The sequence below is a fragment of the Salvelinus fontinalis genome, chromosome 25 (genome assembly GCF_029448725.1).
Source record: "Salvelinus fontinalis isolate EN_2023a chromosome 25, ASM2944872v1, whole genome shotgun sequence".
NCBI lineage: Eukaryota > Metazoa > Chordata > Actinopteri > Salmoniformes > Salmonidae > Salvelinus > Salvelinus fontinalis.
This window is the reverse complement of record NC_074689.1, coordinates 34253732-34266729: the sequence shown is the minus strand read 5'-3', so window position 1 is coordinate 34266729 and position 12998 is coordinate 34253732. Positions and strand designations below refer to the sequence as shown.

Genomic DNA, 12998 nt, shown 5'->3' with positions numbered 1-12998 from the left:
GTGATTTGATTTGATTTGATTTAACTTCCACAAAGCTGTGAATGATCTGAGAGACAAGGCAAGAAGGGCCTTCCTATGCCATCAAAAGGAACATAACATTTGACATACCAATTAGGATCTGGCAAAAAATACTTGAATCAGTTATAGAACCCATTGTCTTTTATGGTTGTGAGGTCTGGGGTCCGCTCACCAACCAAGAATTCACAAACTGGGACAAACACCCAATTGAATCTCTGCATGCAGAATTCTGCACACAAAAAAAATAGTTTTTGTACAATCCAAAACCCCAAGCAATGCATGCAGAGCAGAATTAGGAAAAGAGCCTGAAAGGAAGCGATGTCCACACATTACACCACAAAGCCCTCACCTACAGAGAGATGAACCTAGAGAAGAGTCAGAGCCCTCACCTACAGAGAGATGAACCTAGAGAAGAGTCAGAGCCCTCACCTACAGAGAGATGAACCTGGAGAAGAGTCAGAGCCCTCACCTACAGAGAGATGAACCTAGAGAAGAGTCAGAGCCCTCACCTACAGAGAGATGAACCTGGAGAAGAGTCAGAGCCCTCACCTACAGAGAGATGAACCTAGAGAAGAGTCAGAGCCCTCACCTACAGAGAGATGAACCTGGAGAAGAGTCAGAGCCCTCACCAACAGAGAGATGAACCTGGGGAAGAGTCAGAGCCCTCACCTACAGAGAGATGAACCTGGAGAAGAGTCAGAGCCCTCACCTACAGAGAGATGAACCTAGAGAAGAGTCAGAGCCCTCAACCAACAGAGAGATGAACCTGGGGAAGAGTCAGAGCCCTCACCTACAGAGAGATGAACCTGGAGAAGAGTCAGAGCCCTCACCTACAGAGAGATGAACCTAGAGAAGAGTCAGAGCCCTCACCTACAGAGAGATGAACCTGGGGAAGAGTCAGAGCCCTCACCTACAGAGAGATGAACCTGGAGAAGAGTCAGAGCCCTCACCTACAGAGAGATGAACCTGGAGAAGAGTCCCCTCAGACAGCTGTTTCTGGGGCTCGGTTCACAAGCACAAACAGACACAATTAAGCAACACAATTAAACCCAACCACATTATGGTTAAAGATAACTATTTAACACACTGGAAAGAATTAACAAAAAAACAGAGCAAACTAGAATGCTATTTGGCCCTAAACAGAGAGTTCATAATGGCAGAATACCTGACCACTGTGACTGACCCAAAATTAAGGAAAGCTTTGACTATGTACAGACTCAGTGAGCATAGCCTTGTTATTGAGAAAGGGCTCCGTAGGCAGACCTGGCTCTCAAGAGAAGACAGGCTATGTGCACACTGCCCAAAAAATGAGGTGGAAACTGAGCTGCACTTCCTTACCTCCTGCCCAATGTATGACCATATTAGAGACACATATTTCCCTCAGATCACACAGATCCACAAAGAATTCGAAAACAAACCCGATTTTGATAAACTCCCATATCTACTGGGTGAAATTCCACAGTGTGCCATCACAGCAGCAAGATTTGTGACCTGTTGCCACAAGAAAAGGGCAACCAGTGAAGAACAAACACCATTGTAAATACAACCCATTTTTATATGTTAATTTATCTCCCTCTGCTACTCGTACTACAACTAGTTGCACATTGCTAAAACACTGTACATAGCTGATAATATACCAAATGTCTTTATTTTTTTAAAACCTTTATAGTGCAATATTTATTGTTAAATTCTAATACTTTTTAGTTGATGTTGTTACATTTGTTTATTTCACTTGTTCACCACGCCATTAAAGCCCCTTTTGAATTGAATTTTGAGAGAGCGAGAGAGAGAGAGTGATAGACAGAGAGAGAGAGAGAGAGAGAGAGAGAGAGAGGAAGAGAGAGAGGAAGAGAGAGAGAGAGAGAGAGAGAGAGAGAGCGAGAGAGAGAGAGTGTGTGTATAACTATCTAGTTACATGTACTTTCCATGTTGTATTTAACCATGTCAGCCGTAGTGAGGAAGCTCAATGACCCTCAGTAAAAATAGTCATTATTGTCACTGATGTGTTTTGACATTGAATCAATGAATGAATCAGTGAATCTGTATTGGGTGTGATTTGTTGTTGTTGTTGTTAGTATTATTGAACAGGAAGGAAGAAGACAGACCCAGCAGCTCCATGACGTCGTCGTCGTCCTCCATCTCCTCCTCGGTGAGTGAGGGGGCGGAGCTATGGGCGGAGTCAAAGGATTCTTGGGACAACATGGCCGCCAGGAGCCTCTTGTGGTGCTGCTGCTGCTGCTTCAACCCTTTACTCTTCCCACTGCAGAGACAGGAAGGGGAGTGGTTACAACAGGAAGGGGAGTGGTTCAAACGGGAAGGGGAGTGGTTCAAACAGGAAGGGGAGTGGTTCAAACAGGAAGGGGAGTGTATACAACAGGAAGTGGAGTGGTTCAAACCGGAAGGAGAGTGGTTCAAACAGGAAGGAGAGTGGTTCAAACAGGAAGGGGTGTGGTTCAAACAGGAAGGGGAGTGGTTCAAACAGGAAGGGGAGTGGTTCAAACAGGAAGGCGAGTGGTTCAAACAGGAAGGAGAGTGGTTCAAACAGGAAGGGGTGTGGTTCAAACAGGAAGGGGAGTGGTTCAAACAGGAAAGGGAGTGGTTCAAACAGGGATGGGAGTGGTTCAAAGAGGAAGGGGAGTGGTTCAAACAGGAGGGGGAGTGGTTCAAACAGGGATGGGAGTGGTTCAAACAGGAAGGGGAGTGGTTCAAACAGGAAGGGGAGTGGTTCAAACAGGAAAGGGAGTGGTTCAAACAGGAAAGGGAGTGGTTCAAACAGGAAAGGGAGTGGTTCAAACAGGAAAGGGAGTGGTTCAAACAGGAAGGGGAGTGGTTCAAACAGGAAGGGGAGTGGTTCAAACAGGGATGGGAGTGGTTCAAACAGGAAGGGAGTGATTCAAACAGGAAAGGGAGTGGTTCAAACAGGAAGGAGAGTGGTTCAAACAGGAAAGGGAGTGGTTCAAACAGGAAAGGGAGTGGTTCAAACAGGAAGGGGAGTGGTTCAAACAGGAAGGGGAGTGGTTCAAACAGGAAGGGGAGTGGTTCAAACAGGAAGGGGAGTGGTTCAAACAGGAAGGGGAGTGGTTCAAACAGGAAAGGGAGTGGTTCAAACAGGAAGGGGAGTGGTTCAAACAGGAAAGGGAGTGGTTCAAACAGGAAGGGGAGTGGTTCAAACAGGAAGGAGAGTGGTTCAAACAGGAAGGGGAGTGGTTCAAACAGGGATGGGAGTGGTTCAAACAGGAAAGGGAGTGGTTCAAACAGGAAGGGGAGTGGTTCAAACAGGAAAGGGAGTGGTTCAAACAGGAGGGGGAGTGTATACAACAGGAAAGGGAGTGGTTCAAACAGGAGGGGGAGTGGTTCAAACAGGAGGGGGAGTGGTTCAAACAGGAAGGGACGTGGTTCAAACAGGAAGGAGAGTGGTTCAAACAGGAAGGAGTGGTTCAAACAGGAAGGAGAGTGGTTCAAACAGGAAGGAGAGTGGTTCAAACAGGAAGGAGAGTGGTTCAAACAGGAAGGAGAGTGGTTCAAACGGGAAGGAGAGTGGTTCAAACGGGAAGGGGAGTGGTTCAAACAGGAAGGGGAGTGGTTCAAACAGGAAAGGGAGTGGTTCAAACAGGAGGGGGAGTGGTTCAAACAGGAAGGAGAGTGGTTCAAACAGGAAGGAGAGTGGTTCAAACAGGAGGGGGAGTGGTTCAAACAGGAAGGAGAGTGGTTCAAACAGGAAGGAGAGTGGTTCAAAAAGGAAGGGGAGTGGTTCAAACAGGAAAGGGAGTGGTTCAAACAGGAAAGGGAGTGGTTCAAACAGGAGGGGGAGTGGTTCAAACAGGAGGGGGAGTGGTTCAAACAGGAAGGGGAGTGGTTCAAACAGGGAGGGTAGGGTTAAACTAAGAAGGGGATGAGTTAGAGGGGACCTAGGTTAGGTTAGACGTTGGATAGGATGTTATAACCACAGCCAAGAGTTTTTCCTGGTACGTTTAGATGGCCAGGAAAAAGGGTGGCAGGTTGCCTAGCGGTTAGAGTGTTGCGCCAGTCAGTAAATGAACGGTTGTTCGTTTTGAAAAACTGTCAATGTGCCCTTGATCACATCGTTATTATTATCATTGTCAATGTGCCCTTGAACACATTGTGAAACAGACTGGCACCAAGGCTGACAGAGAGAGAGAGAGAGAGACACAGAGAGAGAGAGAGAGAGAGAGACACACAGACACAGAGAGAGAGAGAGAGAGAGAGAGAGAGACACACAGACAGAGAGAGAGAGAGAGAGAGAGAGAGAGAGAGAGAGAGAGAGAGAGAGAGAGAGAGAGAGAGAGAGAGAGAGAGAGAGAGAGAGAGAGAGAGAGAGAGAGAGAGGGGAGAGACAGAGAGAGAGAGAGAGAGAGTGAGAGAGAGAGAGACAGAGAGAGAGGGAGAGAGAGAGACAGAGAGAGACACAGAGTGCATGAGAGAGAGAGAGAGAGCATGTGAGGGGCCTAATCATAAGTACACTATATATACAAAATTATAAATTGGGTGGTTTGAGTCCTGAATGCTGATTGGCTGACAGCTGTGGTATATCAGACCATATACCACAAGTATGGCAAAACATTGTTACCGCTCTAATTACATTGGTAACCAGTTTATAATAGCAATAAGGCACCTCAGGAGCTTGTGGTATATGGCACATCCAGGCACTCCGCTTTGCGTGGTGCATAAGAACAGCACTTAGCCGTGGTATATTGGCCATATACCACACCCTCTCAGGCTTTATTAATTAAGTATGAATTAGTGGATTCGGCTATTTCAGCCACACCGGTTGCTGACAGGTGAATAAAATTGAGCACACAGCCATGCAATCTCCATAGACAAACATTGGCAGTAGAATGGCCTGTACTGAAGAGCTCAGTGACATTCAACGTGGCACCGTCATAGGATGGCACCTTTCCAACAAGACAGTTCGTCAAATTTCTGCCCTGATAGAGCTGCCCCTGGTCAACCGTAAGTGCTGTTATTGTGAAGTGGAAATCTCTAGGAGCAACAACGGCTCAGTCGCGAAGTGGTAGACCACATAAGCTCACAGAACGGGACCGCCGAGTGCTGAAGCACGTAGCGCATAAAACTCATCGTCTGTCCTCGGTTACAACGCTCACTGCCGAGATCCAAACTGCCTCCGGAAGCAACGTCAGCACCAGAACTGTTTTGTCGGGAGCGTCATGGGCCGACAGCCTAAGATCAACAACGCACAATGGCTGTAGTGGTGTAAAGCTGAGTGTGTGTGTGTGTGTGTGTGTGTGTGTGTGCGTGCGTATACTTAAACTCTTTAACATCATCCTCAGCTCTGGCATCTTCCCCAATATTTGGAATCAAGGACTGATCACCCCAATCCACAAAAAAATCTGAAGATCTCATACAATGCTGTGTACTACTCCCTTCACAGAACAGCGCAAACTGTCTCTAACCAGAATAGAAAGAAGGGTGGGAGGCCCCGGTGCACAACTGAGTAAGAGGACAAGTACATTAGAGTGTACCCGCAAAACACCAATCTCAACTTTAACAGTGAAGAGGCGACTCCGGGATGCTGGCCTTCTATGCAGAGTTCCTCTGTACAGTGTCTGTGTTCTTTTGCCCATCTTAATATTTTCTTTTTATTGGCCAGTCTGAGAAATGTTTTTTTCTTTGCAACTCTGCCTAGAAGGCCAGCAACCCGGAGTTGCTTCTTCACTGTTGACGTTGAGACTGGTGATTTGCGGGTACTATTTAATGAAGTTGCCAATAGACACTCTAATGTACTTGTCCTCTTGCTCAGTTGTGCACCGGGGCCTCCCACCCTTTTTCTATTCTGGTTAGACCTCCGTAGAATTCTATGTTATTTAAGTGCAAACCACTGGTATCATTAATGCAGTTTGACCACCAGAGGGCATCTTTGAGAAGCATTTTAATAGCCTTCAATATTGGCTGTACTAGACCATTTAAAAACTGTATGCAGGCTATGGAAGAACTGGGACATTTTCAGCTTCCAGGAATTGTGTACAGATCCTTGTGACATGGGGCCGTGCATTATCATGCTGAAACTTGAGGTGATGGCAGTGGATGAATGGCACGACAATGGGCCTCAGGATCATCACTGTATCTTTGTGCATTCAAATTACCATCGATAAATGCAACTGTTTTCGTTGTCTGTAGCTTATGCCTGCCCATACCATTAACCCCACCGCCACCATGGGGCACTCTGTTCACAACGTTGACATCAGCAAACCACTCGATCACTCAACGCCTTACACGCTGTCTGCCATATGCACGGTTCAGTTGAAACCGTAATTCATCCGTGAAGACATGAAGGTGAGTATTTGCCCACTGAATTCGGTTACGATGCCAAACTGCAGTCAGGTCAAGACCCTGGTGAGGACGACGAGCACGCAGATGAGCTTCCCTGATGTGGTGATCCTTGGTGGACATTCCTGAGACATCTACGACATTGTGTTGTGTGACAAAACAGCACATTTTAGAGTGGCTTTTTATTCTCCACAGCACAAGGCGCACCTGTGTAATCATCATGCTGTTTAATCAGCTTCTTGATATACCACACCTGTCAGGTGGATGGATTATCTTGCTAAAGGAGAAATGCTCACTAACAGGGATGTAAACACATTGGTGAACAACATTTTAGAGAAAGCTTTTTTGTATTGAACATTTCTGGGTCTTATATTTCAGCTCATGAAACATGGTACCAACACTTTACATGGTGCGTTTATATTTTTGTTCAATGTATTATAGATTATTGTATTATACGGTGCCTTTGGAAAGTATTTAGATCCCTTGACTAGTTACGTTACAACCTTACTATAAAATTGCTTAAATAGTTTTTTCCCCTCATTAATCTAAACACAATACCCCATAATGACAAATCAAAAATAGTTTTTTCGAAATTTGTGCTAATTTATGAAATAAAAAAACTGAAATATCACATTTACATAAGTATTCAGACCCTTTACTCAGCACTTTGTTGAGCACCTTTGGCAGCGATTACAGCCTCGAGTCTTCTTGGATATGACGCTACAAGCTTGACACACCTGTATTTGGGGAGTTTCTCCCATTCTTCTCTGCAGATCCTCTCAAGCTCTGTCAGGTTGGATGGGGAGCGTCGCTGCACAGCTATTTTCAGGTCTCTCCAGAGATGTTTGATCGGGTTCAAGTCCGGGCTCTGGCTGGGCCACTCAAGGACATACAGAGACTTGTCCCGAAGCCACTCCTGCGTTGTCTTGGCTGTGTGCTTAAGGTCGTGTCCTGTTGGAGGGTGAACCTTCGCCACAGTCTGAGGTCCTGAGCGCTCTGGAGCAGGTTTTCATCAAGGATCTCTCTGTACTTTGTTCCGTTCATCTTTGCCTCGATCGTGACTAGTCTCCCAGTCCCTGACACTGAAAAACATACTCACAGCATGATTCTGCCACCACCATACTTCACTGTAGGAATAGTGCCAGGTTTCCTCCAAACATGATGCTTGGCATTCAGGCCAAAGCTTTCAATCTTGGTTTCATCAGAGGCCTAATTGGTGGAGTGATGCAGAGATGGTTGTCCTTGTGGAAGTTTCTCCCATCTCCACAGAGGGACTCTAGAGCTCTGTCAGAGTGACCATCAAGTTCTTGGTCACTTCCCTGACCATGGCCCTTCTCCCCAGATTGCTCAGTTTGGCCGGGTGGCCAATTCTAGGAAGAGTCTTGGTGGTTCTGAACTTCTTCAATTTAGAAATTATGGAGGCCACTGTGTTCTTGGGGACCTTCAATGCTGAAGAAATGTTTTGGTACACTTTCCCAGATCTGTGCATCGACACGATCATGTCTCAGAACTCTAAGGACAATTCAACCTCATGGCTTGGTTTTTGCTCTGACATGCACTGTCAACGGTGGGACCTCATATAGACAGGTGTGTGCCTTTCCAAATCATGTCCAATTCATTTTACCACAGGTGGACTCCAATCAAGTTGTAGAAACATCTCAAGGATGATCAATAGAAACAAGATGCACCTGAGCTCAATTTCGAGTCTCATAGCAAAGGGTCTGAATACTTATGTAAATAAGGTACTTCTGTTTTTATTTTTTTATACATTTGCAAAAAAAAATCTAAAAACCTGTTTTCACTTTGTCATTATGGGGTATTGTGATGTCAATATGGGGTACTGTGATGTCATTATGGGGTATTGTGATGTCATTATGGGGTATTGTGATGTCATTATGGGGTATTGTGATGTCATTATGGGGTATTGTGATGTCATTATGGGGTATTGTGATGTCATTATGGGGTATTGTGTGTAGATTGATGAGAAAAAAATGTTTTGTTTACTCCATTTTAGAATAAGGATGTAACGTAATAAAATGTTTGATAAAGTGAAGCTGTAACTGAACCGAATAGTTCCCAAAGGTACTGAACAACAATATAAACACAACATGTAAAGTGTTGGTCTCATGTTTCATCATCTGAAATAAAACATCCCAGAAATGTTCCAGCTTAATTGGCACATTTAAGTTCAGTATATATTATAATTATTATTATAATTATATTATATTCCCTATATATTATAATACATCCCGCACACACACATCTTTCCCCAATCTGATACCCCAAACAACAGGATGTCTCCCACTAATCAAACGATAGAATAACCTAATGAGGTTTCAAAAAGTAGTGTGTGTGTGTGTGTGATTTATGATTTAATATCTGATCCTCTCTAATTATCTACATCCCAAATGGTCACGGAACACACACACACACACACACACACACACACACACACACACACACACACACACACACACACACACACACACACACACACACACACACACACACACACACACACACACACACCTCACAGTCCCACAGTTAATATCACCACGGCAACATCTGGAAGCGGGCCTTGGAGAGAGAGGAGGGGGGGGGGGGGACCTGTGCAGTTTTACAAAAACATTCATTTAGATTAGATTGGATTACTTTAATAGTAGTGGGTGATATAACACCAAACGACAGGTATCCCCTTACATAGACTGGCTTTGTCAGCCTGAGTGCCAGTCTGTTTGTGCCATCATGCCAACTCATTGTCACTTACCGTCATGACAAACAGTCTGGCTTTCTTAAACGTTTGACTTCAGAAAGAGAGCAATGGAGATGGAAAGAGCACAAACAGATCTGGGACCAGGCTAATAACTTGGGAATTTAAAAAAAGTGTCTGAGCCTAGTTAATTTAGATTAGCTGTAGTAGTCAGTGGTAAATTTGGGTACAACGTCATTCAGACAGATGTTTGATCCTGGATGTGAAATAGGATGAAAGCTGCTGATTCCAAAGGGGTATTCCTGAGGCTGCCGGGAATGACGACAAACAAGTCTGAGTCCCAATTGTCACCCCAATCCCTATATAATGCACAGCCCATGACCAGAGCCCTATGGGCAGTGCACTATATAGGGACTAGGGTGCCTTTCAGGACAAAGAAAAAGTCCCCCTCTCCATCCCAGCTAGAGCATAAATCAATCTTAATTGGCACACACACACACACACACACACACACACACACACACACACACACACACACACACACACACACACACACACACACACACACACACACACACACACACACACACACACACACACACACACACACACCCACACCCACACCCACACCCACACCCTTCCCATTCTCTCCTACCTTCCGGCAGGGCTGCTATCAGCGCTCCCCCAAGCCTCAGTCTTGGTCCTGGGGACTGGGGGTTGGAGCATCTCTGCTGCCAGTGGGTCGGGGTCTTCCTCCTCCCTGCCCACCCACTCCCCCACCACCCTGGGCTGCAGCACTGAGTTATACCATCCCAGGCTCTGGAGGGAGGGGGAGAAAGGGATAGAAAGAGAGAGATTGTCATATTGACATTACATTCAGAGTGTTTGACGATGATACTTCCTTGCCAGATATTAAATATAGACGCTATCAAAACCAAGAGGGAGGTATCATGAGAGATCATGAGAATGAGAGAAGTGCAATACAACCCAAACCTCAATACAACCTAATACAACCCAAACCTCAATACAACCTGAACCTCAATACAACCCAAACCTCAATACAACCCAATACAACCCAAACCTCAATACAACCCAATACAACCTGAACCTCAATACAACCCAAACCTCAATACAACCCAATACAACCCAAACCTCAATACAACCCAATACAACCCAATACAACCCAAACCTCAATACAACCCAAACCTCAATACAACCCAAACCTCAACGCAACCCAAACCTCAATACAACCCAAACCTCAATACAACCCAAACCTCAATACAACCCAAACCTCATTACAACCCAAACCTCAATACAACCCAAACCTCAATACAACCCAAACCTCAATACAACCCAAACCTCAACGCAACCCAAACCTCATTACAACCCAAACCTCATTACAACCCAAACCTCAACGCAACCCAAACCTCAATACAACCCAAACCTCATTACAACCCAAACCTCAACGCAACCCAAACCTCATTACAACCCAAACCTCAATACAACCCAAACCTCATTACAACCCAAACCTCAATACAACCCAAACCTCATTACAACCCAAACCTCAAAACAACCCAAACCTCATTACAACCCAAACCTCAATACAACCCAAACCTCAATACAACCCAAACCTCAACGCAACCCAAACCTCATTACAACCCAAACCTCAATACAACCCAAACCTCATTACAACCCAAACCTCATTACAACCCAAACCTCAATACAACCCAAACCTCAATACAACCCAAACCTCAACGCAACCCAAACCTCATTACAACCCAAACCTCATTACAACCCAAACCTCAACGCAACCCAAACCTCAATACAACCCAAACCTCAACGCAATAAAAACAATCCCTCTGTCTAGCTGCAGGCATACTGTCACGTTCCTGACCTTATTTTCCTTTTGTATAGCTTTGTTTTGTTGGTCAGGATGTGAGCTGGGTGGGCATTCTCTGTGTTTGTTCCTTGTTAAGTGTCAGGGTTAATTGACCTTGTATGGCTCTCAATCAGAGGCAGGTGTTTTCGTTTTCCTCTGATTGAGAGACATACATAGGGAGGTTGTTTCACATTGTTTGTGGTGGGTGGTTGTCTCCTGTGTCAGTGTCTGAGTATGTTACGCCACACGGGACTGTTTTCGGTTTTGTTTGTTCGTTCGTTTTATGTAGTCATTTTTCCTGTTCATGCGTTCTTCGTGTTTCATGTAAGTTCGTCGTCCAGGTCTGTCTACATCGTTTATTATTTTGTAAATTGTTCAAGTATATTTTCGTGTTCGTTTTCGTCCTTGTGAAAAAAATATAATGTCAAGTTACAACGCTGCGTCTTGGTTCAATCCATGCTCCTCCTCTTCGGAGGAAGAGGAAAGCCGTTACACATACAGGCAAAAACAAAACTATCCACCTGGAGGACTCAGCATCGAAAACACAACTGTCCACCTGGAGGACTCAGCATCGAAAACACAACTATCCACCTGGAGGACTCAGCATCGAAAACACAACTGTCCACCTGGAGGACTCAGCATCGAAAACACAACTGTCCACCTGGAGGACTCAGCATCGAAAACACAACTGTCCACCTGGAGGACTCAGCATCGAAAACACAACTACAATATCTCTGTCTGAGTCCCAAATGGAACCCTATTCTCTACAGAGTGAACTAGATTTGACAACAGAAATAAAATAACCAAAAATAACAAATACCTTCATAAGCTTCTCACAAATTGGTCTTGCCCACTATTTTAGGGCTCTCTGAGGAGACAAGGCACTGTTCAAATCAAATCAAATACATTTGTATTTGTCACATGCTCCGAATACAACAAGTATAGACCTTAACGTGAAATGCTTACTTACAAGCCCTTAACCAACAGTTCAAGAAGAGTTAAGAAAATCTTTACCAAATAAACTAAAGTAAAAACATTTTAAAGTAACACAATAAAATAACAATAACGAGGCTATATACAGGGGGGTACCGGTACCGAGTCAATGTGGAGGCTATATACAGGGGGGTACCGGTACAGAGTCAATGTGGAGGCTATATACAGGGGGGTACCGGTACCGAGTCAATGTGGAGACTATATACAGGGTGTTACGGTACAGAGTCAATGTGGAGGCTATATACAGGGGGTACCGATACAGAGTCAATGTGGAGGCTATATACAGGGGGGTACCGGTACCGAGTCAATGTGGAGGCTATATACAGGGGGTACCGGTACAGAGTCAATGTGGAGGCTATATACAGGGGGGTACCGGTACCGAGTCAATGTGGAGACTATATACAGGGTGTTACGGTACAGAGTCAATGTGGAGGCTATATACAGGGGGTACCGATACCGAGTCAATGTGGAGGCTATATACAGGGGGGTACCGGTACAGAGTCAATGTGGAGGCTATATACAGGGGGGTACCGGTACAGAGTCAATGTGGAGACTATATACAGGGTGTTACGGTACAGAGTCAATGTGGAGGCTATATACAGGGGGTACCGATACCGAGTCAATGTGGAGACTATATACAGGGTGTTACGGTACAGAGTCAATGTGGAGGCTATATACAGGGGGGTACCGGTACAGAGTCAATGTGGAGACTATATACAGGGGGTACCGGTACAGAGTCAATGTGGAGGCTATATACAGGGGGGTACCGGTACCGAGTCAATGTGGAGACTATATACAGGGTGTTACGGTACAGAGTCAATGTGGAGGCTATATACAGGGGGTACCGATACCGAGTCAATGTGGAGGCTATATACAGGGGGTACCGATACAGAGTCAATGTGGAGGTTATATACAGGGGGTACCGATACAGAGTCAATGTGGAGGTTATATACAGGGGGTACCGATACAGAGTCAATGTGGAGGTTAAATACAGGGGGTACTGGTACCGAGTCAATGTGGAGGTTATATACAGGGGGTACCGGTACAGAGTCAATGTGGAGGTTATATACAGGGGGGTACCGGTACCGAGTC

The 12998-nt window shown here is 45.2% G+C and overlaps 1 protein-coding gene across 6 annotated transcripts in view; it reads right to left on the bottom strand.

Annotated features, from left to right (window-relative positions):
* The window catches only part of LOC129823224 (uncharacterized protein C8orf34 homolog), a 148506-nt gene that overhangs the window by 81144 nt on the left and 54364 nt on the right, over positions 1-12998 (bottom strand). For all 6 annotated transcript variants that reach the window (XM_055882107.1, XM_055882106.1, XM_055882101.1 and 3 more), the window contains exons 6-7: positions 9690-9853; positions 2124-2278 (exon numbers count right to left, since the gene is read on the bottom strand). In XM_055882107.1, coding sequence (XP_055738082.1) covers positions 2124-2278; positions 9690-9853 — 319 coding nt within the window. The remainder of the gene's footprint in view (positions 1-2123; positions 2279-9689; positions 9854-12998) is intronic.